Source organism: Gymnoscopelus microlampas (genome assembly GCF_963454915.1).
Source record: "Gymnoscopelus microlampas genome assembly, chromosome: 10".
Lineage (NCBI taxonomy): Eukaryota > Metazoa > Chordata > Actinopteri > Myctophiformes > Myctophidae > Gymnoscopelus > Gymnoscopelus microlampas.
In genome coordinates, this window is record NC_139947.1 from 406,782 (window position 1) to 430,397 (window position 23,616).

The 23,616-nt window shown below is 39.6% G+C and overlaps 1 protein-coding gene across 1 annotated transcript; it reads right to left on the reverse strand.

Moving 5' to 3' along the window:
* Nucleotides 1-1,418: 1,418 nt before the first annotated feature.
* On the reverse strand, nt 1,419-20,713 carry LOC311053287 (chitotriosidase-1-like; the record flags this gene model as incomplete). Its single annotated transcript, XM_084068746.1, has 8 exons — nt 1,419-1,858; nt 6,004-6,136; nt 9,764-9,946; nt 11,605-11,710; nt 12,214-12,338; nt 17,322-17,487; nt 18,164-18,220; nt 20,496-20,713. 8 exons carry the CDS (start codon nt 20,711-20,713, stop codon nt 1,419-1,421), a joined length of 1,428 nt encoding a protein of 475 aa, XP_083924872.1.
* Between the last annotated feature and the right edge of the window lie 2,903 nt (nt 20,714-23,616).

The window sequence follows — 23,616 nt, forward strand, 5'->3', positions numbered from 1 at the left end:
TAAAAAATATGTGCAGAAACAAGCCTAATGATGCTTATTGTTCCTAGTCAACTGTATGAAGACTTTATTTATTTATTTATTGCATTATTATTATTTTATTTAGTCAGTGTTTCTTAAAGCTCCTTGTTTCAATAAAGCAAAACACCTGCCATTCAATATTACAGTTGAGCCATGTTTTGTGAGGGCACTGTTTTCCCCAAAAAACGTCTCCTACCAAGACACACCAAAAAAACAGCGAGAGGACAATATTTTTCAGCAGGTAAACCACCACACTACTCCAGTGGCTGATAACGTATTTATTATTTTCTTATGTAAACGTACAGATCAAACAGCAGTGTAGCCAAATGTGTGACATTGAAGTAAAATGAAATAAAAATGTATTCAAATTAATACAAATTAGGAATTAGGTTAGGAATAATTACAAAGTCTACTGAAAAATCTGCCCAGGTTCATTTCAAAACACTCAGAAACTTGGTCCATAAATAATACATTTTAGGAAGATTATTGGGCCACGATTGGCCCCCTGGACAGCATTTGGATACGTCTGTTCTATTCAGTGGTCATTGTGTCGACTAAAACTATGACGAAAAATGTTCGTCTACAACCTTTTTTGACTGACAAAGAAAAACTAAAGAAAAACAAACCTATGATGACTAAAACGTTTTCTGACAATTTTGTCAACAAATGAAAACTAGAACTAAGACAAGCCATTTAATGCGTGGCTGCGTGTGGGTGTCACAATAGCCGATCTACAAGCTCACAACGTGTTTCAGGCAGTATATAAATCAGGCATTTCGACACCATCAAGGCGTCAACTGTAGTCGACAGAAATCATATAATATTTAGTCAACTAAAACTAAACTAAAAGTAAAACGTTTCAGATGACTAAAATGTGACTAAAACTACATGGAATGTTATTTCAAAGGCTATGACTTAAAGTAATCAACATTTTCTGTCAAAATGAACACTGGTTATAATGAATGAGCAGACCTTAATGTTTACATTTATTTCATTATGTTAATAATTAATTTATGAAAAGATTGTTTCAGCCTGACAGCAATGATGTACTATAAGTCAGTGGTTCTCAACCGTGTCTGCATCAGGGCCCACTTGAAAATCACAAAGGCATTTGCGGCCCACCCATCTGTAAGTGGTCACATGGGTGGCCCGCTTGCATTTTCAGTGCAATTTTATTTCAATGATATGAATATACTTTAAGTTGTTATTTATCACAATGAAAACTCATTTTTCCAGGTTTGAAAGAAAATACACAATAACTTTTTTTTACTCTTCTTTTCCTTTTTTATTATATTGTTTTACATTAATGTTACATTATGGGCGTCCACTCACGGCCCACAAGTGGCCGCCGGCCCACAGGTTTAGAACCACTGCTGTATCATCGTGTACAACACATTCCATTAAGGCCAGTCACAGCAATTGCAACTTTCATTAAAAACGAGGTAAGCGTGGCATTTCTGCAGGTGGGTGATTCCATTGTAGCAGTTGTAGTAGGAGTTGTTGTCGTCTGCGTTCCTATAGAGGCCATTGGGTCTCCCTACGCAGAAGCCGGTGCGCGGCCAGTCGCAGCATTTGCAGCTGTCTCTGTACACCAGGCCAGCGCCGCATGCGTGGAGGTAGGTGAGTCCGTTGTAGCAGTTGTGGTAGGAGTTGGAGTCTTTGGCGTTCGCGTAGAGGCCATTAGCCCTTCCTCTGCAGAAGCCAAGGCCAGGTGACACAGTGGTGGTGGTGGGGGTGGTAGTGGGGGTAGTGGTGCCATCAGTGGTGGTGATGGCAGCCGGTTTAGGGATCGTTGTTCTGATTGCCGGAGGAACGATGGTCGTCGGAGGCGCAGAGGAATCTGACACATAGGGATGGGATGGATATGAAAATGACATGTCATGATTATTGTGGCAAAAACGTAATTGCGATCAAGGATAGTATCACGCAGTGGTGGAAAAAGTACTCAAATTCTTTACGTAAAAGTACCAATACTGCAATATAGAAATACTCTGTTACAAGTAAAAGTCCAGAATTAAAAATGACTACTAATACAAAAGTATTGGCATCAAAATGTACTTAAAGTACCAAAAGTAAAAGTACTAAAATGTTTGAAAATAGCCGATCTACAAACTCACAGCGCTGTGAGCTTGTAGATCGGCTATTTTCAAATGGCCTATGTATAAAATAGGGCTGAAGTGGTTAATGCATGTTTTATAATGTAATAATACTAGATTCTCGGGGCGCTTCGCGCCCCTCGAACCCATCCGCTGCGCGGGGCTTTGTGTTTGTTCGTCCCTCCGTGTCCCTCTCTCTGTGTCCGTGTCGCTGCAGCACAGAGTGGGCAGTAGAGATGGGATTTATGTGTCTTTGAAGGGAGGCGGATCGTGGGGTTCTGTTCCTTTCAAAGAGGCGTTGTGAATACTGGCTCATTTATGGCTCAGGTCAGGTGTATATTATAGATACGTAGAAATAGATATAAATATGTATGTATTGATATGTCATAATAGTATGTGTGTTTGTATTGTAGATATAATTTATATGTGACTGTAAGTATGTGTTATTATGTACTATAACTATAGGTCGCGCCCTTCCCGCTAGCTCCCTAGCCAACAAAATCGTTGGATACAAAAGAAAACATCGCGAACCCCTTTGAAAGAGCCGTTGTAAAGACTGTGTCATTTATGGCTGATGTGTATATTATATTTATTTAAAAAATATATTTAAATATGTATGTATGCATATGTCATAATACTATGTATATGTATATTATAGATATAATGTATGTGCTAAATATGTGTTATGTACTGTAATACAGCGTATGACATTATGATATAATAATGTATTATTATGTTTGATGTTATATAATATATAACATCATTAATACAATATTTATCATAGCATAAGATATTGCTGCAGCACCCCTGGTAGTGGGGAGTCCGCTCCGTGTTTCTGGCTCTGTCTGTCAATCCGGCGAACAGCTTTTTAACATGTTATATGTAATAATATATAATAATATACTATATAACATCATTAATACAATATTTATTATAGCATAAGATATAATATACATAATAATACATAGTATTGTAATGTGTAATATTGTGACATCTTTGGAGCGCATCTAGTGTACTGTTCTGTCTTTCAATCCCCCCCACCAGTGTTGGGACCAGTGGTGAGCTGTGGGTTTTTGAACTAAGGGTGCTCTATTTTATGATGTCACGTGCGCGCGCAGGCATGTGCACATAGCCACTCAGCTCAGTGCTAGTTGAAATACTGTAGGTATTCAACATGTGATTATTAATGTATTTATGTTTCTTAGTATTTTGGTGCATTGTTAATTTGTTGTTTTTGTTTTTGTTTCAATTAATCAATTATTTTATTTTCCTTTAAGTTTTATATAAAAGCCCTTTACATAGACTCACCCACACATAAGTAGTTAAAATAATCAGACAACTTGTCTTTGTCTTGTCTCAGAGAACTGGGTCCTCTGCTAAGCGATCCCCTTCACACTCTGCAGTGTAGAGACTGTTGTCTGTCATTGTGAGAGGAATGTACGCATTCAATTCAAGTCCGTGGCTTTTCTCCAGTATAGCCTAATGTTATGCGAAGCAGCCTTGTAGAGGCTATTGACGGCGCGAACCTTGACAGGCTATTGTTTAAACTTTAAGGTGTTAACGACCGCCGCTGACGGTGAGTGCATGTGGAGCACGCGCGAGCCCCCCCAGCCCCCACAGTGTCAGAACTAAGGTTGCGGCGCCCCCCCCTTAGCACCCCCTACAGCTCAACCCTGGTTGGGACTACATAACGCAACTACTATTTGCGTTAACTAATAACGTAACGCGTTACCTTTTCCCATTCAGTTAGAGTTACTGTGATTGATATTGGTACATTACTTGTGTTACGTTATGTGATCCAAATGAAGTGTTTTCTGCGAAGCAGCCGTCCTCTCTCTGCCTGTCATTCAACAGGCAGACAGCGTGCAGCAGGCAGCAGGCTGAATAGAGTGGTTCCTCTCAGTCTAACATGATGAATAAGTGAAAGTGGTGGAGAGAACGATGATTGGTTAACGCGGGGTAAATTTTCAGGTTAAGCCAATCAGAGACAGAGTTGAGCGGGGCTCACTGTCTGTTAGAGGGCAGTTTTGCCATGTCCTGTTATTGTAAGCGACTTGTAATCGACTTTGAGCAAGCCTCCATGGAGGCAAATGGAGGAAAATTCACAGACCCTATTGCTTATTTGGCTCGCGCAACCTGGCAACTGTGCTGACAGCTAAAGGGAACTAACCTCGCGTCACCAGTCTTTCCAGTTTCCACCTCGGAGGAAATAAAAGGTAACACAATGGTGTACACGAAATTTGGTCCGCCTCGCGGTCTTTGGGTCTCGCTGGGCGGTGGTCAGCGATGACGCTAAGGAACAACATGGCCGACCGTAATGTTGTGAGTTTGTGTTGGCCGCAATTAATTATGCTTCGAGGGGGCAGATGTGTGCTGAGCAGTGAGAAGTGGCCTACAGACTGCGCGGAGTAATTGTGCGCGTTGTGGCTTGTGTTGTTAGTGACATTGATATGTTGTTTTTGTGTTTATTCCGACACAGTGACAGGGGGAATTTATGGGTTTTGGGTTTTGCAATGTATTATAGGATATATCCGCAAAGTAACTATAGTAACTAAAGTTTTCAAATAATTGTAGTGGAGTAAAAGTACAATATTTAGCGCGGCACCGAGTGCCGCGCTACGAGCTTGTAGATCTGCTATTTTTGAAAAATCGTAAAAATGTGTGCAAATCTTTGAATATATATATTTTTAAAGCGAACATTTTTAACTAAAATGTTTGCTTCTGGGGGTCCCTGGAACAACATATTTTGATGGGGGTCTGCGGCCAAATACATATAATTTTGGGGGTCCTTGACATGAAAAAGATTGAGCACCACTGATATAGAAACATACGTTTTTCAGAATACTGTTGAGATTTAGGAGACATGTAGAATCGGCTTCAGGTCTTAAAGGTAGGGTAAGTGATATTTTTTGGTTAAAACAAAAAGTATTTTGTTAAAAGGTTAAAAGACTATATTCTGATAGTAATCATTGCTATAGAGTGTTTTTTCAGTAACAGATGTGTCCCTGTCTCTCCAGCTCTTTAATAAACAGAAAATAAATTTTTCGGTAGGTGTCAAAATCTCAGCCAATCAGGAGAAAGTATTTTTAAGCTTAATTTGTATAGTGTTCCAGTTCCAATTTTGTCTGCTCATTTCTTAGTGTCATCACTTCCAGTTTCACTTGTTTAATCTATATTCTGATTGAGTTCTCGATCCTGATTGGATAAAATTGGAAATGAAACTGAATCTGAAACGAAAATGCATTTTCTGTTTTATAAAGAGCTGGAGAGACAAGGAGACTCCTTTTACTGAAAAAACACTCTATAGCAATGAGTACTATCAGAATATAGAGCTATTGAACACTTATTTTAACCAAAGCAAATCACTTACCCTACCTTTAATGGGTTAATGGTAATGGATTTGGAAAAAGGGCTTTTTTTCTGCTCTCTGTTGCTTGTTGCAGAAAACAACCCACATTCACAATATTTTACTTTTACTCCACTACAATTATTTGAAAACTTTAGTTACTAGTTACTTTGTAGATTTAGATTATTATAACAAAACCACTTCAGCCCTATATAAACTTTGCCAATATGAAAATAGTGAGCTTGTAGATCTGCTATTTTCAAAGGATTTTTTATACATTCTATACATTTGAAATCTCGTGAAATGGGACCTTCTGCATAACGAGTACTTTTACTTTCAGTACTTTAAGTACATTTTGATACCAATACTTATGTACTTTTACTCAAGTACATTTTGAATTCTGGACTCTACTTGTAACAGAGTATTTCTACATTGCAATATTGATACTTTTACCTAAGTTAAAAAGATGTAGTACCATTATAGTTCCACCACTGAAGATTTCTACCCAACAGTGACAGTATGAATGCAGTGGTCTTTGTTTACCTGAATCCAGTAGAGAGCGCAGGTGGCTGATGAGGGGGTATCTGCCCTGGCCACACATTTCTCCAGTAAAGTCATCCAGGTCGATAGTCCACACTAAGGCTCCTCCAAAACCGTTCTGCTTCAAGTACTTCACCTGTGGACATTTTAATTCATCGTGAGATTGTCCTCCATCATACACTAGGTCTAGGATGAATTAGCTTTTGTTGAGCTGCACATTCAGTACCACTTAAGTTAAACCCTCTATACTTGATAAAACGGACGTGAAAGGAGAGCATTTGGTACGCTCGTATTTCACACAAATCAATTCAAATCAATTCAAATCAATTCAAATCAATTCAAATCAATTCAAATCAATTCAAATCAATATAGCAGATCTACAAGCTCACAACACATTGCGTTGCAGCACAATTGTGAGCTGGTAGATCTGCTATTTTTTGCGTTCCCCCAGAATAGGGACGCTGGGGGTTAAAGTTAATGTTTTAAGCATTATTGTCTCCGCCAGGCCGAAAGGCATGGCGAGAGAGTATGTTTTACCCCCTGTCCGTCCGTCCGTGTGTCCGTGTGTCCGTGTGTCCGTCCGTCATTCGATCTGTCTGTGTACAGCTAATCTCCGGCACCGTTGGCTTGCTCGCAGCCAAACTGTGCACACACAGTCCCTGGATACCAGAGCAGAACCTCTGCCCCAAATTTTTCACAGGGGCCTGTTATAGCGCCACCAGGAGGCCGATTTGTGCAAAACACATTTTTTGACAGTACTCCTACAGATTTTGTCCAAAAATCCCACAAATCGGTACACAGTATCTCTATAGTCATTAAACGAAACGGGTCTTTCACATTTCTCATATTCCATCCTGATTGGCTAAAAATGTCTTCCAAAGTTTGCAGGAGTGCACCGTTTTGAACAAAATGCCTCAAATCATGAACACAGCATGCAATTTCCGTGAAATTTTGCACACACATTCCCATTAGGCCGAGGAAGAACTACCATTTGAAAATGTTCAAATCAGCCACATGGTGGCGCTATAACAGGCCGATTCGTGTTTTTACCTATAATTGCACCGATCTGTGTAAAACTTTGTATGCACACTCCCTATAGGTCAAGGAAAAACCTTTGCCCTGCATTTTTCACATCTACCTTTTATAGCGCCACCAGTAGGCCGACTTGTGTAAAACACATTTTTTTATACTACTCCTTCCAATTGTATCCAAATTTTACGCAAATCAGTACACATGATCTCTATAGTCATGTGATCACGACGGATGTGTTTGATTTTTCATATTCCATACTGATTGGCTAAGATTGACATCTAAAGTTTGCATTATTGGCTTGTTTTGAACAACATTCTGCAAATCATGAACGCACCGTCCAATTGCGCTCAAACTTTGCACGCACATTCACACTATGTTGAGTGTTCCACCCTTTTAACATTGGCCTGTTATAGCGCCACCAACAGGTCTAATTTAGCGAAACACATGTTTTTAACAAAATGCCTCAAATCATGAATGCAGTCAGTGTCCGATTGTCGTGCAAGGCCTAAGAAGAAATGGCACCCTTTTCACGTTGGCCTATTATAGCGCCACCAGGAGGCCACAATAGCCTACCTGACCTGGCGGAGACCTGTGCTCCGAGGAGCACTTTTTCTAGTTTTTATTATCTAACTATCGTTAATCACAATTATTTTTTTGCCACTATAATTTATTCCCCAAAATGTAAAGAACATAGTGACTAAGTGTTTGCTTTTGGTCTGAAATGAGGTTGCGTATACAGGATTTGAACATGTTATTTCAACAATTCAAACACATTTCTACAAAACCAGTATATCCAGTCATTATGGGCATAAACAAGAAGTTGAAGGGTTCATTTAGGTCCGATAATGACGTACCGTGCATGTTGAAATCCTGTATATTGTACATGATTTGAGTCCATTTCAAAAGCATACTTTTATTCATTACTTTTTCACATTTTGGAAAGAAAAAAATGGCAATATCACATGAATGTGCCCAGACTTATCAGGTGCCCACTCTTACCGTATCAATTTTGACTCAATTATGCAATTATGATCAAATTCAGTCATTTAATTTGATGCGTAACAGCAAATATATAGCTGGTATCATCATCACAGCTTTCAACTAATTGTATATACATTTTAGTTATTTAATTCATCTTCGCTTATGTTTACTTTTTGCCAATTATAACTTCAATCTCTGATGGAAACACAGCAATAGGCAGAAAGAAAGGACTTATATGTTAAGCAATCCACTTCTATGTCTCAAAATGCAGAAATAGTTCATGAATATGATTTTCTTCATGAAAATGTCACAATATTTGAGATTTACTCATAGTAGTTATTTGTGTGGTATTAATTTGGTGAGAATGAACACATCCATGGTGAAACGCCTAAATCCTATACTTAGGTGCTACTGTTAAGTGTAGTGTCATAAGTCCTATACTTCTGGCACTATACTGGTTGCCGAGGGAGTTCTGACGTGTGTTCCATATAAACTGATGTCCACAAGTGTCCGTTGAAGTTCATAACAAATTATATTTATTCTTAGTAGCTTCGTGCCAATCACGCTAGCATACAATAAATGAATACACTTAATACAACTCAAACATACACAGACCTACAGCTCTCATGAGACACAGTCGAAAACTGTTTGCCTCTGCCACTGGCAACACCTGCTGCTGATTACAGCCCTGTTAAATACCTGGGCAACTTGGCCTTGACCAAGCCCTGCAGTGACATCATCAATTAACAAGCAATTATAACAAGCAATCATATACATGGCTCAAATGGCTCTTACAAATGGTATTGAGATATTTTTTTTTAATTTAAGATTAAATCGTAAAGCTGCTGTGTATTACCTTGTTTGCAAAACTCTGTTTGTTATCAAATCCCAGCCATTCTTTGCCTTTGGTGGCATAAGGCACCATTTGCTCATCGATCCAGTGGACAGCGGCCCCTTGGAGGAAGCTACAAATCTGTTGGAAGAATGAATATATGTATATATATATTGAATCCAATTCAAAAGACTTGACATATTGACCATATATGATGCCATTGAAAGAGCAAAATTGTTCCCATATCGTTCCTGTCTTGTATCTCCATGTTTTCAAGTTGTTGTTTCCCCCCTGTAAAATATCCTACCACAAAAGTAGCAAACATAGCAGATCTACAAGCCCACAACGTGTGACCGCGTTGTGAGCTTTTAGATCTGCTATGTCCGCTACTTTTAAAACAAGTGAAAGTGGTTACACGTCTGTGGGTTTATATCGAACCAACGAAAAGCATGAACCCATTCAATCTGGGAACACGTCTCTGTCATTTTAGATTTCTTTGGCTATTTTTTTGAAAAATCTTGAAAATCAATATATATATTTTTAAAGCGAACATTTGTAACTCAAAGCTTTGCTTCTTGGGGTCCCTGGAACAAAATATTTGACAAATGTTCACTTTGGAAAATATATATTCAAAGATTTTCACGATTTTTCAGAAATAGCAGATCTACAAGCTCATAGCGCGGCACTCGGTGCCACGCTATGAGCTTTAGATCTGCTATTTTTTGAATAGCTAAATAAATCTAAAATGACAGAGATCCGTTCCCGGATTGAAAGGGTTTACGAGAGCTTGTGACTAAATAATAACTACATTGGATCCATTGGGACGCAGGTTAATTTTTTCCTGTTTCCTAAAAGGTTACAGTTTTGTACAAGGTTCCCACCCAACAGCAACAATATTAAGGTTCAACATTCACTCACCTCATAGTAAGACAGGAACCCAGCCTCTCCTGTATAGCGTCCAGCAGAGCCAGCGCCGCTGGCTGCCGAGCCCACGGCGCCACCTGCTGACCACGTGTGGAACGTGCGTCCGTATGTAGCAAAGCCAAGCAGTAGTTTTTCAGCAGAAGCTCCTTGATCTCTCCAGTAATTCATGGCAAAGTCCTGGTGGCAAAATGTAAACAAACACACATATCAGTTGTCATGTGTACAGTACTGTATCAGTGATTCTCACCATTTAAAATGTCAAGGTACCCCCCAGTTTTATATGCATTATTACACCAGGGGTCATTTTTTAGGCCAAGATCTCCTTAGCTTTGGGAGAGATTTGGGAGAGAAGCAGCGACCCCCACGTCATATTGTATAAAATTGTGAAACCTCACTGGTTTCATAGATAGCTTCATAGACTTAATTGTTCATGTTCATTTTGAATGTGTATTTTCAGACGTTTAACCGTTTAAAGGGCAAGACCACTTTGGTAGAGGTTTGGGTTGTGTAGTTACCTTGCCATGATGTAACGTCAAAGGTGGACAATAAATAAGAAATAATGAATCCATTGATTAGAAATTGATAACTAAAAATATGCTCCTCATTGACTTACATTGTACGGTGAAACAGCTCTCAAAGTCACTCTTTTAGCACATAACGAACACAAGCAAAGATTATTCATACAATATATAGAACATCACCAAACCCAGTACTGTGGCTGGGGGCTATTTTGGCCTAATGTTTCTCTAAAATAGGGAAGCTAGGGTTCAAGCGTTTAATGTAAATTAAAAAGAAAAAGAAAACACGTTCCTATCACACAAAGATCTGCCGCCCTCCTGTAGTAACTCTGAGGACCCCCTAGAGGTCCCGGACCCCTTGTTGAAGGCCATGCATTAGACCATGGACCCCCATTTGATACTTTTTTTTTTTTTTTTTAATATCTCGGGACCCCAAAACTACAAATGTGATGATTTCCTCTGATATTTGATGGAAATGTATGTTATTTAGCCTTTATTTTACCGGGAGCTCTATGCAGCAGCCATATTGAAAAGAAATTGGGCCTCTTCCTTACTTCCTTCACAGGTGATACCAATTATGCTAATTAGGCTCTGTTCCATTCTGGTCAAACAGAGTCAGGGTGCTGACTCACTGGAAACACTCTGCTACACCAGTGGGTCTCAAAGTGTGATCCAGGGACCCTCATGGTTCATAGGCTCTATTCACAGCAGCCATACTGTGAAGACATTCACAGGTGTTACCAATGATACTAATGAAGGCTCTGTTCCATTCTGGTCAAACAGAGTTCCAAATGGCCCCTTACAGGTGTGTAACTCTGAGAGTGTACAAATGGAACCAAATGGACCCGTAAGGGTCCATTTGGTTCCATTTGTACACTATCAGAGTTATGGGGGTCGTGGAAACCACTGTGCTACACTAAATGGAACAGAGCCTTCATTAGTATCATTGGTAACACCTGTGAAGGAAGTGATAATATGGCTGCTGTGCATAGAGCCTATTGAGGGGGTTCCAAATGGACACTTACAGTTGTGTAACTCTGAGACTGTACAAATGGAACCAAACTAACCAATTTAGTTCCATTTGTACACTCACAGAGCAATGGGGGTCCTTGAAATTAAAAAAAAAGGTTTGAGAACCCCTGTGCTACACTAAACAGAACAGAGCCTTAATTAGTATCATTGGTAAGACCTGTGAAGGAAATAAAGAAGAGGCCCACTTTCCTTGCAATATGGCTGCTGTGTATTAGAGCCTGTTAAAACAGTGTGTTGTTCTACATACTTAATAAAGTGTGTGTGAGTTGTGATATTTCTACTCACCACATTATTAGTATCTTGTGAAGAAGTGAGAGGGCTGTTGTGTCCGGTGGTTTTCTCCCATGCTCCGTGGAAGTCATACGTCATGACATTAATAAAGTCCAGGGACCTGTTACACACACATACAACAACACACACAGTTTTCCAGTTTTCAGTAGGCTACTTTTACTTCTACTCCACTGCATCTCAGAGGCAAATATTGCACTTTTACTCCACTACAATTATTTGAAAACTTTAGTTACTAATTACTTTGTGGATTTTGATTATTATTACAAAACATACATTAACAACTATCAGCCCTATACATTTCGGTCATTTGAAAATAGCAGATCTACAAGCTCACAATGCGTGAGAATGAGCTTGTAGATCGGCTATTTTCAAAAGATGTGTATACATTTTATACATTTGAAAACTTGTGAAACGGGACATTCTGCATGATGAGTACTTTCTACTTTTGGTACATTTTGATACCAATACTTTTGTACTTTTACTCATGTAAATGTTGAATTCCGGACTTTTACTTTGCAGTATTGATACTTTTACTGAAGTAACAAATGTGGGTACTTTTTTCTCCACTGATTGTAAGTGTTAGTGAAAAGGCTTTGAACTCACCTGGCGATCTGAGCGACCTCATAACCGGCGTCAATGGTTGCCTTCCCAGCAGCCACTGCAGCTGTGAGCAGCAGTCTGGGCCTTCTGTTCAGATTCTCTTCCTCCTCGAAGGCAGAGCGTAACTCCTACATCCAACACACACAATAATGCAGTGGTTCTCAAAACCTTTTCATGTCAAAGACCCCCAAATTGACACATATTAGCCCGCGGACCCCCACTTGAAAAGATATGCCTCAGGGACCCCCATAAGAGAAGATCTAGAAGTGTCTAGAAGTGATTCTCAACCATTTTAATTTCAAGGACCCCCGGTTTGACATGCATTAGGCTACGGACCCCCATTTAATGACATTTCTATATCTATATTGTAATATCAATGTTAATTTAACTCTGAGAGTGTACACTTGGAACCAAATGGACCCGTTAGGGTCCATTTGGTTCCAATTGTCCATCATTTAGCTGGGGACCCCCTGGAACTCCCTCAAGGACCCCTGGACCCCAATTTGAGAACCAATGCAATAATGAGTCATAATGATATAGTAATAGTGCAGTGGTTCTTCATTTTATGTTTGGTTGTGTTCGGGTGTCGCGGCTCGAAAATAGCAGATCCACAAGCTCACTACACGTCTGTGGTGCGTTGTGAGCTTGTAGATCGGCTATATTCGGCATGCAACTAAGTATAAACTAAGGCATTACAACGCTACCACGGACCGCCAAAATAGTCGACTAAATCAACTGTAGATTTAGTTGACTAAAATCTTATGATATTTAGTCGACTAAAACTAGACTCAAACTAAAACATTTCAGATGACTAAAATATGACTAATATGACTAAAACTAAATCAAAATGTGCTGTCAAAATTAACACTGCAGGGACCGCCATAACTCTGAGAGAGTGCAAATGGAACCAAATGGACCCGTATGGGTCCATTTGGTTCCATTTGCACTCTCTCAGAGTTTACGCACCACGTAAGGGTCCATTTGGAACTCTCTCCAGGAAACCTGATAGCGGTTTCACATTGGGTGCGTTTGAAGCGAAGCGTTCCGTCCTCCGTTCCCGAGTGCGCTTGCTGGCCAGCATTCACACTGGCCAAGGCTCTAACGTGCCCGAATACACTTGCATATATACCCCCGATCCTACAGGTGGCGGCATGCACATAGTGCTTCGCCAGTGGACACAGACGTCATCAACTATGCAACAATGTTTGTGCTGGTCGCGCATAAATATAGGGTTGCCGCTGGGGAGAGAGTCAGGAGCGCACTGAGCGCACAGAAGTCAAGGCACAGACTGTTGTTGACAGACAACGGATGCACGCTTATGAGAAACAACACAAATAAAACCTGGTGAAACACTTGTGTGCATTAGCGCAAGATGAGGATACAGGAAACATTCAGTCTAAATGTCCAGTTTGCTAACCTTCACAACTACTACTACTTTTGTATTTGAAACTTTACATTTCTCTAAATATTATAAACTTTCACGACAGCTTAAGTACAAAAATATATCATTTATGAAAAGGCAACTAGCCTATACAGTGAAGTCGGACTGAATGACTGAAACCTTGTATTGTGAATTGTACTTCCATGTAGCCTACTGTTTCTCATGTCTTACTAAATAAAGTAACGTCTTTTCTTTTTTTACTCTCTTTGTGTGGGGATTATCTGGCACATGTATGTATCTGTTATGAAAGAGAAATTGCATCATGTCCTTGGGAAACCATAAACCTACGTAGGCCTACATCTAAATGAGTTACCATATTTACTTACAAATTTCAAATTACAAAGCCTTATAAGCTATATATTTCTGGGATGCATAGTAGCTGAAACTCCACAAGATATCCACAAGATATACTATATATATATATATATATATATATATATATATATATATATATATATATATATATATATATATATATATATTGTTGCTGTCATTATATGGCCATGACACGGCCTCTCTTTCTATCTCGCGCTCTCATTCTATTTCTGTATGTAATGTTTTATATAAATAAATAAAAATGTTTTATATATAAATATTGCGGGTTTTAGCGCATCATCATTTATAATTTAATGATGAAATTAACCCGCGGGATCCGGCCATGGTTGAACCCCTGTGGATTGATCTGCGACGTGTTTTTGTTGACTGTTTTTGGCGAGTTTATATACCGTCACCTATTACAAATAGCGGGCCACTTCCGTCAAACGATACGCTTGCTTTCACATTGCAGTGTACCGTAACCGAGGACGCAAGAATCGCACCCGAGACTACCTCCCGAGGTGGTTTCGGGAACGGAACGGCGATCCGTTTCGGGGAACGATGCGCAACATTCACACTAGCACGAAACCTGCCAAGTGGTCTCGAGTGCGCACCCGGGACCATAGTGTGAAACCGCTATGAGGGTCCCTGGACCAGACTTTGAGAAACACTTCAATAGTGTGGTTTAAGGATGTTGTGCTAACAACAGATAGAGTAGCATTGTTGTGTCGCGGTCAAAAATAAAAAGATAAATCAGCAAAAACAATCTAAAACATTTTCAGGAAATAAATCCACAAATGAAAAAACAAGCAAAACAAAAAAACCTTAGGAAATATTGAAAATAACATATTTACAAGCTCACCACATGTCACACTCCAATGCGTTGTGACCTTGCAAATTGGCTATTTTCACTATTAAATAGTAGCCTGGTAAACCCTCCCTCCGGAAATCTCATTTCCATTTGATTTCAGGAGTGAGTCTGGCCTGATCGCCCATTCTGCAATATTGGCTGTGGGCTGGAGTTGGGCGGGAGTAATACTGTTGACTGACAATCCCTTCAGCCAATGATCGTTGTTCCCCTCCAGCCAATCAGCAGACCTCCACACTAATGTGACGCAACGGGACTTTTGAGACGGCCATGCCCAAAATAGGTTGCCTTATTCGGATACATGCGTGGCACTGCCCGCCCCTCCCGGTTCTCTAAATGTTTATTTTTAAATAGGCTCTGTCATGATTAATTGACCACATAAATGGATCAGTGCAAAACATGGATCAGTGCAAAACATTGTAAAACTTTTGCAGGTACTGTTTTGGAGCTTCGGTCATTCAGGCAGGCAGATTTTCGACTCTACTTCCACATGTATTTCTCACAGAAGCCCACATGAAACTTCATGGCTCCAGGCTACAGAAGGTTTTAGGAAACCAGATGGTTCGACATTAAACAGTAAACCCGAACCAAACCCGCACCCTAACCCTAACCGCACGCGGATGCCACATAGTCGGAGAAAAGGTCTGTCGGATTAACGCATGCCTCCCTTTGAAAAGATATGCCACAGGGACCCCCATAAGAGAAGATCTAGAAGTGTCTAGAATTCTCTAGAAGTGATTCTCAATCATTTTAATTTCAAGGACTCCCAGTTTGACATGCATTAGGCTACGGACCCCCATTTAATGACATTTCTATCTCTGGGACCCCAATTTATATTGTAAAATCTATGTTAATTTAACTCTGAGAGTGTACAATTGGAACCAAATGGACCCGTTAGGGTCCATTTGGTTCCATTTGTACACTCTCAGAGTTACAGACCCATAAGGGTCCATTTGGTTCTTAAGTATCCATAATTTAGCTGGGGACCCCCTGGAACTCCCTCAAGGACCCCTGGACCCCAATTTGAGAACCAATGCAATAATGAGCCATCCTACTATAATTCTAGTAACCTCTGTCTGTCTGTTTGTATGGTGAGTGAGTGAGTAGGTGAAGCTACCCGGTTCTCCTCAGTGGCTGGACCAATTGCTCTGATTTTGCACACAGCCATTGACCATTACCATCTGAACTTAACTGTGAAGCCCGTTTTTCAATTTCATCAAATCTCAGCTTCTTATTAGCGTTTTAGTGTAAAAGAATGTCGCCATGGTTACGGGGCTGCCCAGCTGTGGGATGGCCCCGCGAGCTATGGGACGAACTGCCTCCCGGGTTGCCAGATCATGTGCGCATATCGCCCCACGGATGCGTCGACCGGGTATGGTCTAGTAATGATAATAGTCATAGTGCAGTGGTTCTCAAAACTCTTTGATTTCTGGGACCCAGTGTTAAAAGTTATGATGACTAAAATTATGACTAAATATACTGACAATTTCGTCAGCAAATAAAAACTAGACTAGTTTGGGAGGGACAAGTGGAGAAGAGATCCAGTAGAACTAAGACTAGTCATTTTATGTTTGGTTGTGCTCGGGTGTCGCGGCTCGAAAATAGCAGATCCACAAGCTCACTACACGTCTGTGGTGCGTTGCGAGCTTGTAGATCGGCTATATTCGGCATGCAACTAAGTATAAATCAAGGCATTTACAACGCTATCACGGCCCGCCAAAATAGTCGACTAAATAAACTGTAGATTTAGTTGACTAAAACATTTCAGATGACTAAAATATGACTGATATGACTAAAACTAAATCAAAATGTGCTGTCAAAATTAATACTGCAGGGACCCCCATAAGTCTGAGAGAGTGCAAATGGAACCAAATGGACCCATTTGGTTCCATTTGCACTCTCTCCAGGAAACCTGAGGGTCCCTGGTCCAGACTTTGAGAACCACTTCAATATAGTTTAAACAAGGATGTTGTGCCAACAACAGATAGAGTAGCATTGTTGTGTCGCGGACGAGAAAATAAAAAATAAATCAGCAAAAATAATCTAAAACATTTTCAGGAAATAAATCCATGAATGAAAAAACAAACAAAACAAAACAAAAAAAAACTTAGGAAATATTGAAAATAGCAGATTTACAAGCTCACCACATGTCACACTCCAATGCGTTGTGACCTTGCAAATTGGCTATTTTCACTATTAAATAGGGCTTAAGTAGTTACATTTTCCCCCAATTATTTCAAAAGATGAAAGAACCATTTCTCCAAATAACTGCATGAATAAATAAATCTATAAATGTAAAAAAAAAAATACAAGAAAACAAAACAGTAGAGGTAGTGAAAATAGCCGATCTACAAGCTCACAACGCGTCGCATAGCGACGCGTTGTGAGCTTGTAGATTGGCTATTTTCACTGGTTTGGGTCTCCGGGAAAACATCGAATTTCTGGAAACTAAAAGGTTTGGGAACCAGACAGTGATATATAACAGACCTGGCAGAGCAGTGTGAACCTGTGTTTGTCCACCGGGGGGCTCCCTCTCGCCCCTGGATACTCCCAGTCCAGGTCCAGTCCGTCAAAGCCATGCTGTCTCAACAGCTCAATGGCTGATGTGATGAAGGTCTGCCGGCTGGCGGCCGATGACACCATTCTGCTGAATCTGCACGACACAACACCACATCTCAACTGTTTATGGTTTTATTGATCGACAGCTTTTCACCATGATTTGTGTGCGTGGGGAACTCATTTGAAACAAGCTCAGTGCTTTTATGAGTCTTCCAGTTTATTAGACCTCGTACTGTGAATTTGTACTTCCATGTACTGTTGTTCTCATGTCTTACTAAATAAAGTACATCAATCAATCAAGCTAAATGGTGTTTGTCCACCAGCCTCATTACTACCAGTGGTGGAAAAAGTACTCACATTCTTTACTTAAGTAAAAGTATCTATACTGCAATGTAGACATGCTCTGTTACTCTGTCCGGAATTCAGCATTTACTTGAGTAAAAGTACAAAAGTATTGGTATCAAATTGTAAGAAATTACAAGAAAGTGCTCATTATGCAGAATGTCCAATTTCAGTTTCCAAATGTATAAAATGTTTCTTTTGAAAATAGCAGATCTACAAGCTCACAATGCGTCCTATTGCCAGCATTGTGAGCTTGTAGATCGTCTATTTTCAAATGGCCGGAATGTATAGGCCTATATAGGACTGAAGTGGATCATTCATGTTTTGTAATAATTATCAAAATCTACAAAGAAACTAGTAACTAAAGTTTTCAAATAAATGTAGTGGAGTAAACGTATGATATTTTACCACTGCTTTTGTGAACTCACTGTGTAGATCCAAAGTTCCAGCCGCCAACAGCCAGTAGAGTTTTCAGCCCAGGGTTGCTGCAAAGTAGACATGGACATGTTTAATGAATGACACATAACGTATACCTACTAATAGCCCTAACCTTAACTATAAGCCATTATTACACATTTAAACCCCATATAATGTGTTGACCGGGGTCCCCAGGGGGGCACAGATCCGTTGTCTAATCGCCTGTTGTGTGATCATGTGTGATATATGTCAGTGGTTCTCCAACTTTTTTCTCATGTCAAGGACCCCCAGATCGATGTGCTTGACCACGGACCCCCTCCCCAAATCTGAACATGTTTTACACCAGGGACCCCCATACAAGATTTGTGTTGTTAAATGTTTAAACATTAAACATGTTCCCAAATTCTTTGAACAAAAAAAGCAGATCTACAAGCTCAGAGGGAGAACAGGTCTTGAATTGGATTTAAACCCACAGTGTTTCATTTATACTGTATGTAAATACATAGACATAAAGTGAGCTTGTATATCGGCTATTTTCAAATATATATATATATATATATCAGAGGTGGGACCAAGTCCCTATGTTGCAAGTCCAAGTCGAGTCTCAAGTCTTTGCTCTCAAGTCCCGAGTCAAGTCCAAGTCAACACAGCCAAGTCCCAAGTCAAGTCCAAGTCCACAGCTTTTTGTTTCGAGTCCCACACAAGTCCTTAGCATTTTGGTTCGAGTCCTACACAAGTCCTAACCTTTTGTTTGAAGTCCCAAACAAGTCCTAACCTTTTGTTTCGAGTCCCAAACAAGTCCTAACCTTTTGTTTCGAGTCCCAAACAAGTCAAAATGTTAATTCAAGATATGTAAAGATTTACATAAATCATGAGCATTTTTCACAATTTGCATTTGATTTAAAACATGGGTTCTTCCAGGCCAACAGAACGCAGATACTGTACTTTTAATTTCCTCCTTGAGGACAGGGTTTAAAAGGGCCCTTTTTAATGAATATAATGTAATTTTGTACAATCTGTATGGTAGAGTATGTTACTACAATATAACTTATACAATCAGGGTGGTTGTATTTTGTCTCCCTGCCCTTCTATTGAGACATTTAGATAATGTCAAAGGCCATGTCTCACCTAGACACAGGATCTGACACAAATTCAGTGTATCCTCTGATCAAGCAGGCAGGCTCTATTATCACGATGGTGAAATTTCAGCACTTGCACTGGAAACCGTGTTCAAATCCGGGGTAGAAGAGGAAATGTATATAGCGCTGAAGTGGTCAATGTATGTTTTGTATTAATAACCAAAATCTACAAAGTAATTGGTACCTAAAGTTTTCAAATAATTGTAGTGGAGTAAAAGTAGGCTAATATCTGCCTCTCATATGTAGTTAGGTAGGTATACTCTTGGTTGCTTGTTTTTGCAGAAAATGCACTTAAGACTTCTGGTGATTAGTAGTTTCGTTCCCTACCTATGTTGAGTGCACTTACTGTAAGTCGCTTTGGATAAAAGCGTCTGCTAAATAATGTAGAAGTAAAAGTACTGAAAATTGCAAATACTTCAGTAAAGTAAAAAATAAGTAAAAATTGTACTTAAGTAAAGTACTTGAATAAATGTACTTAGTTACTTTCCACCACTGGTTATAGTTTGCACTTAGCACGCAGTAATGTTAATGTGAAGTATAGGTCTTGCCTTGCATACTGCTTTTCTCGTCTTGTCTTCCTGGTAACGTGCAACATGTGGGCCAGCGTTGCCAAGTATCGGGAGAGAAACAAGCGAACCGACTTCCAAAAACAAGCCAAAAACAAACCAAATTTTGTCCAAAGGTTAGGGTAAATAAGCAGCTTTGGCAACACTACACTAGGTGTCACTGACAGCCGGGATTTCTGACTAATAACATTATAGTTGATGCACACTTTTTAAACATTTTTGGCTTGCTTAAGTGACTTGAAAGTGACTTGAAAGTGACTTGAAAGTGACTTGAAAAGACTTGAATTTTCAAGTCAAGAGGGCTCAAGTCAAGTCGAGTCTCAAGTCTTTAGCGTTCAAGTCAAGTCAAGTCTCAAGTCTTTGGCATTCAAGTCCCAAGCAAGTCCAAGTCTATTTTTGATTTGGTCAAGCAAGTCTAAAGTCATCAAAATCGGGACTTCAAGTCAAGTCGAGTCTCGAGTCTCGAGTCCAAGTCCCCACCTCTGATATATATATATATATATATATATATATATATATATATATATATATATATAGAGAGAGAGAGAGAGAGAGAGAGAGAGAGAGAGAGAGAGAGAGAGAGAGAGAGAGAGAGAGAGAGAGAGAGAGAGAGATACATAGAAAAGGACACGACTCACCTCTGCTTGAGTCCATTGAAGTCCTTGTAGAGAACCTCATCGTTCCACTCATAGGTGTCCAGCTGGTTGTTCTGGTTGACGATGGAGAAGGCGTAGATCAGATGGGAGCACAGGTTAGGGTCAATGTCAGCAGGCAGGTATCTGCCAACACCTGGTCTGTACTGGGCCCAGTTAGTGAAGTAGCACAGCAGTGGTTTGGTGGAAGACACTGTCAACATGAATGCATACATGAATGAATGAATGAATGAATGAATCATTTAATGAATAAATGCATGAATGAATGAATCATTGAATTGAATGAGTGATTGAATGAATAAATGATTGAATGAATGAATAATTGAATGATCGCTTGCATGGATGAATGAATGAATAAATAACTAAATAACTAAATAACTAAATAACTAAATAACTGAATTACTTAATATATAAATAAACAAGTACATGAAGAAATGAAGAAATTAAGAAATGAAGAACAAACAACAAACAAATAAAAAGGAAACGTAAGCATAGACTTCTCTTGTGTGAGTCATTTCATAGTAAACATGGAGTCATGATTTTTAAAGATGCAGTGCGTGATATGTCGATGCTGTCGGGCAGAAACCTGGTATCTTCATGTTTCAAATTGTTGTGTTTTTGTTTTGTTTTGCTGTAAATGAATGTCCTACTTCATTGTGAAAATAGCCGATCTACAAGCTCATCGCGACACGTTGTGGGCTTGTAGATCGTCTATTGTAACTATTGTTTTACTTTTATATAATAATGCAAAAGGATCGGGTTTAGGACATAAACGGCAGTGAAGATGTATTTGCTTACGTATAGTAAGTGTTAAATAGCTCTTTATTGTGATAGTAATCATTGCTATAGAGTGTTTGTTCAGCTCTTTAGTAAACAGAAACCGTCCGGGATAACAATTTTATCCAATCAGGGGAGAGAATAGTGCAGGGATGGAAATGAGCACATTATGCTCAGCTACAACAACTCTGGGTAGTAAAGATAAAACACATTTTAAAAAGTATACGGAATAAACAAGTGAAATTGGAGTGCCAATTGATTAAACACAGGAGTGAGCAGACACATTGTAACTGGAACACTAATGATAGTGTGATAAAGCTGATAAATGGGTACTCTCTCCTGTTTGGATGAAATTGACAACCCACCTGAACATGTATTTACTGTTTATTAAAGAGCTGGAGAGATGGAAGACCCCTGTTACTGAACAAATACTCTATAGCATTATTATAGATCAGGGGTCTTCAACGTTTTCAGGCCAAGGACCCCCTAGCTGAGAGAGAGATGAAGCAGGGACCCCCTCTATATCCTATAAAATTGTGTTTCAGATTCAACATTTTTTGTTTTACGTGGTCTGCTCTTTTTTCCCTCTACACCCATGCCTCTTTGCCAAAAATAGCCGATCTACAAGCTCACAACGCCTTGCAGTGCGAGGCGTTGTGAGCTTGTAGATCTGCTAAAGTTCTCCTCAGAAAAGGGATGCTAGGGTTAAAATTTAAGGTAAAATAAAAAATCCTATCACACAAAGATTTGGCGGACCCCCTGTAGTAACTCTGAGGACCCCCTAGAGGTCCCGGACCCCCTGTTGAAGACCCCTGTTATAGATTATAGAACTGTAACCTTTTAAACAAAAACAAAAACTTAAAAACACACTTACAGCATATTACCTTTAAATTCTTATGGATTTAAATTGAATGAATAAACAGATACATACCCTCTTGAAGACATAATAAAAGGGTTAGACCTGAAAGCAGAAAATACATTTGAGTAACTGCACTATATTATACTGTTAAATGAACATTAGATTTAATTGAACTAACAATGACTTCAACAATGATTTCAACCTACCGGCCACGATGGTTAGTGAAGCCATGGTTTATTACAGCAGGACGTATCCTTTATAGTGGCCTGAAATGATGAAAGGTGTTTATGATTCATGGAGGTTTCATTAAAGCAGAAGTTCTCAACCTGTGGCCCTGGACCCCCAGTGACAATTTAAGGACTTTTAAGACCTTTTTAATACCAAAAAAAAAACTATACTATAATATAAGAATACTGTAGTAATCATCCTACAGTATCACACAAAAGTATCAACAATATCCAATCTCCAAGCTCGAAACGCAACGCGAAGTGACGCGTTTTGAGCTTGTCCGATATTCTTTGCAATTTGTTTTATTTGAATCCTGAAAAGTAACAGTTTAGGTCAACCCAACATAACTACAATCTAAAATGACACACACTATCCCGGTTTCAAGGGGTTAAATAAAAGGCGCAATGACTTACCTTTTTCTCAGTGAGGGACTGGAAACGTACTTTGTGAGACAACTGGCATGGTTTATATACTGTTTGTTTGGTATTAGGTGGCGGACAGTGCTGGAGTGGCCCACGCAGAGATACAGACCAGCCTTTGTAATCTCATGTGGGTCATAGGTGTTTGGTTATGTAAACAACGCCTCTGTCTTGTACAGTGACTCCCAACATGCCCCCCCCCCAAACAAGGACACAGATATTAAAGGTAGTTACGGTTACATTCACTAAATCATGGCATATGTCATGTCTTCTTGATACAATAAGCATGTCACTCAGTACTCTATGGCTATAAGTAACAGCGCCTCCGCCGTATGTGGCGGCTGCCAATTATAGCAGAGACAGCACAATACTTTGCCAGCCTTTTTTTGGGCATCCCAAGTTGTTGAGACACACACACACACACACACACACACACACACACACACACACACACACACACACACACACACACACACACACACACACACACACACACACACACACACACACACACACACACACACACACACACACACACACACGCATGCAAGCATGCTCAGGCATTATTAACCACTTATTAAACCCTATTATACTTCACTGTAAAAAATAAAATAAATAATTGCAGACAAGCTTGTGGATCAGTTATTTTCCCCAAATGGTGGTCCATTTGCAACGAATATGGACCACCATTCTATGACCACCACGACATAGAATCCAGAATATGGATTCATGTGGCTCTTACAATCGGATGTCACATGATTCTACCTCCCCACACTTTGTTTCCCAAACATAATTTGAAACTGAATATGAGCTTTTTCCCCCT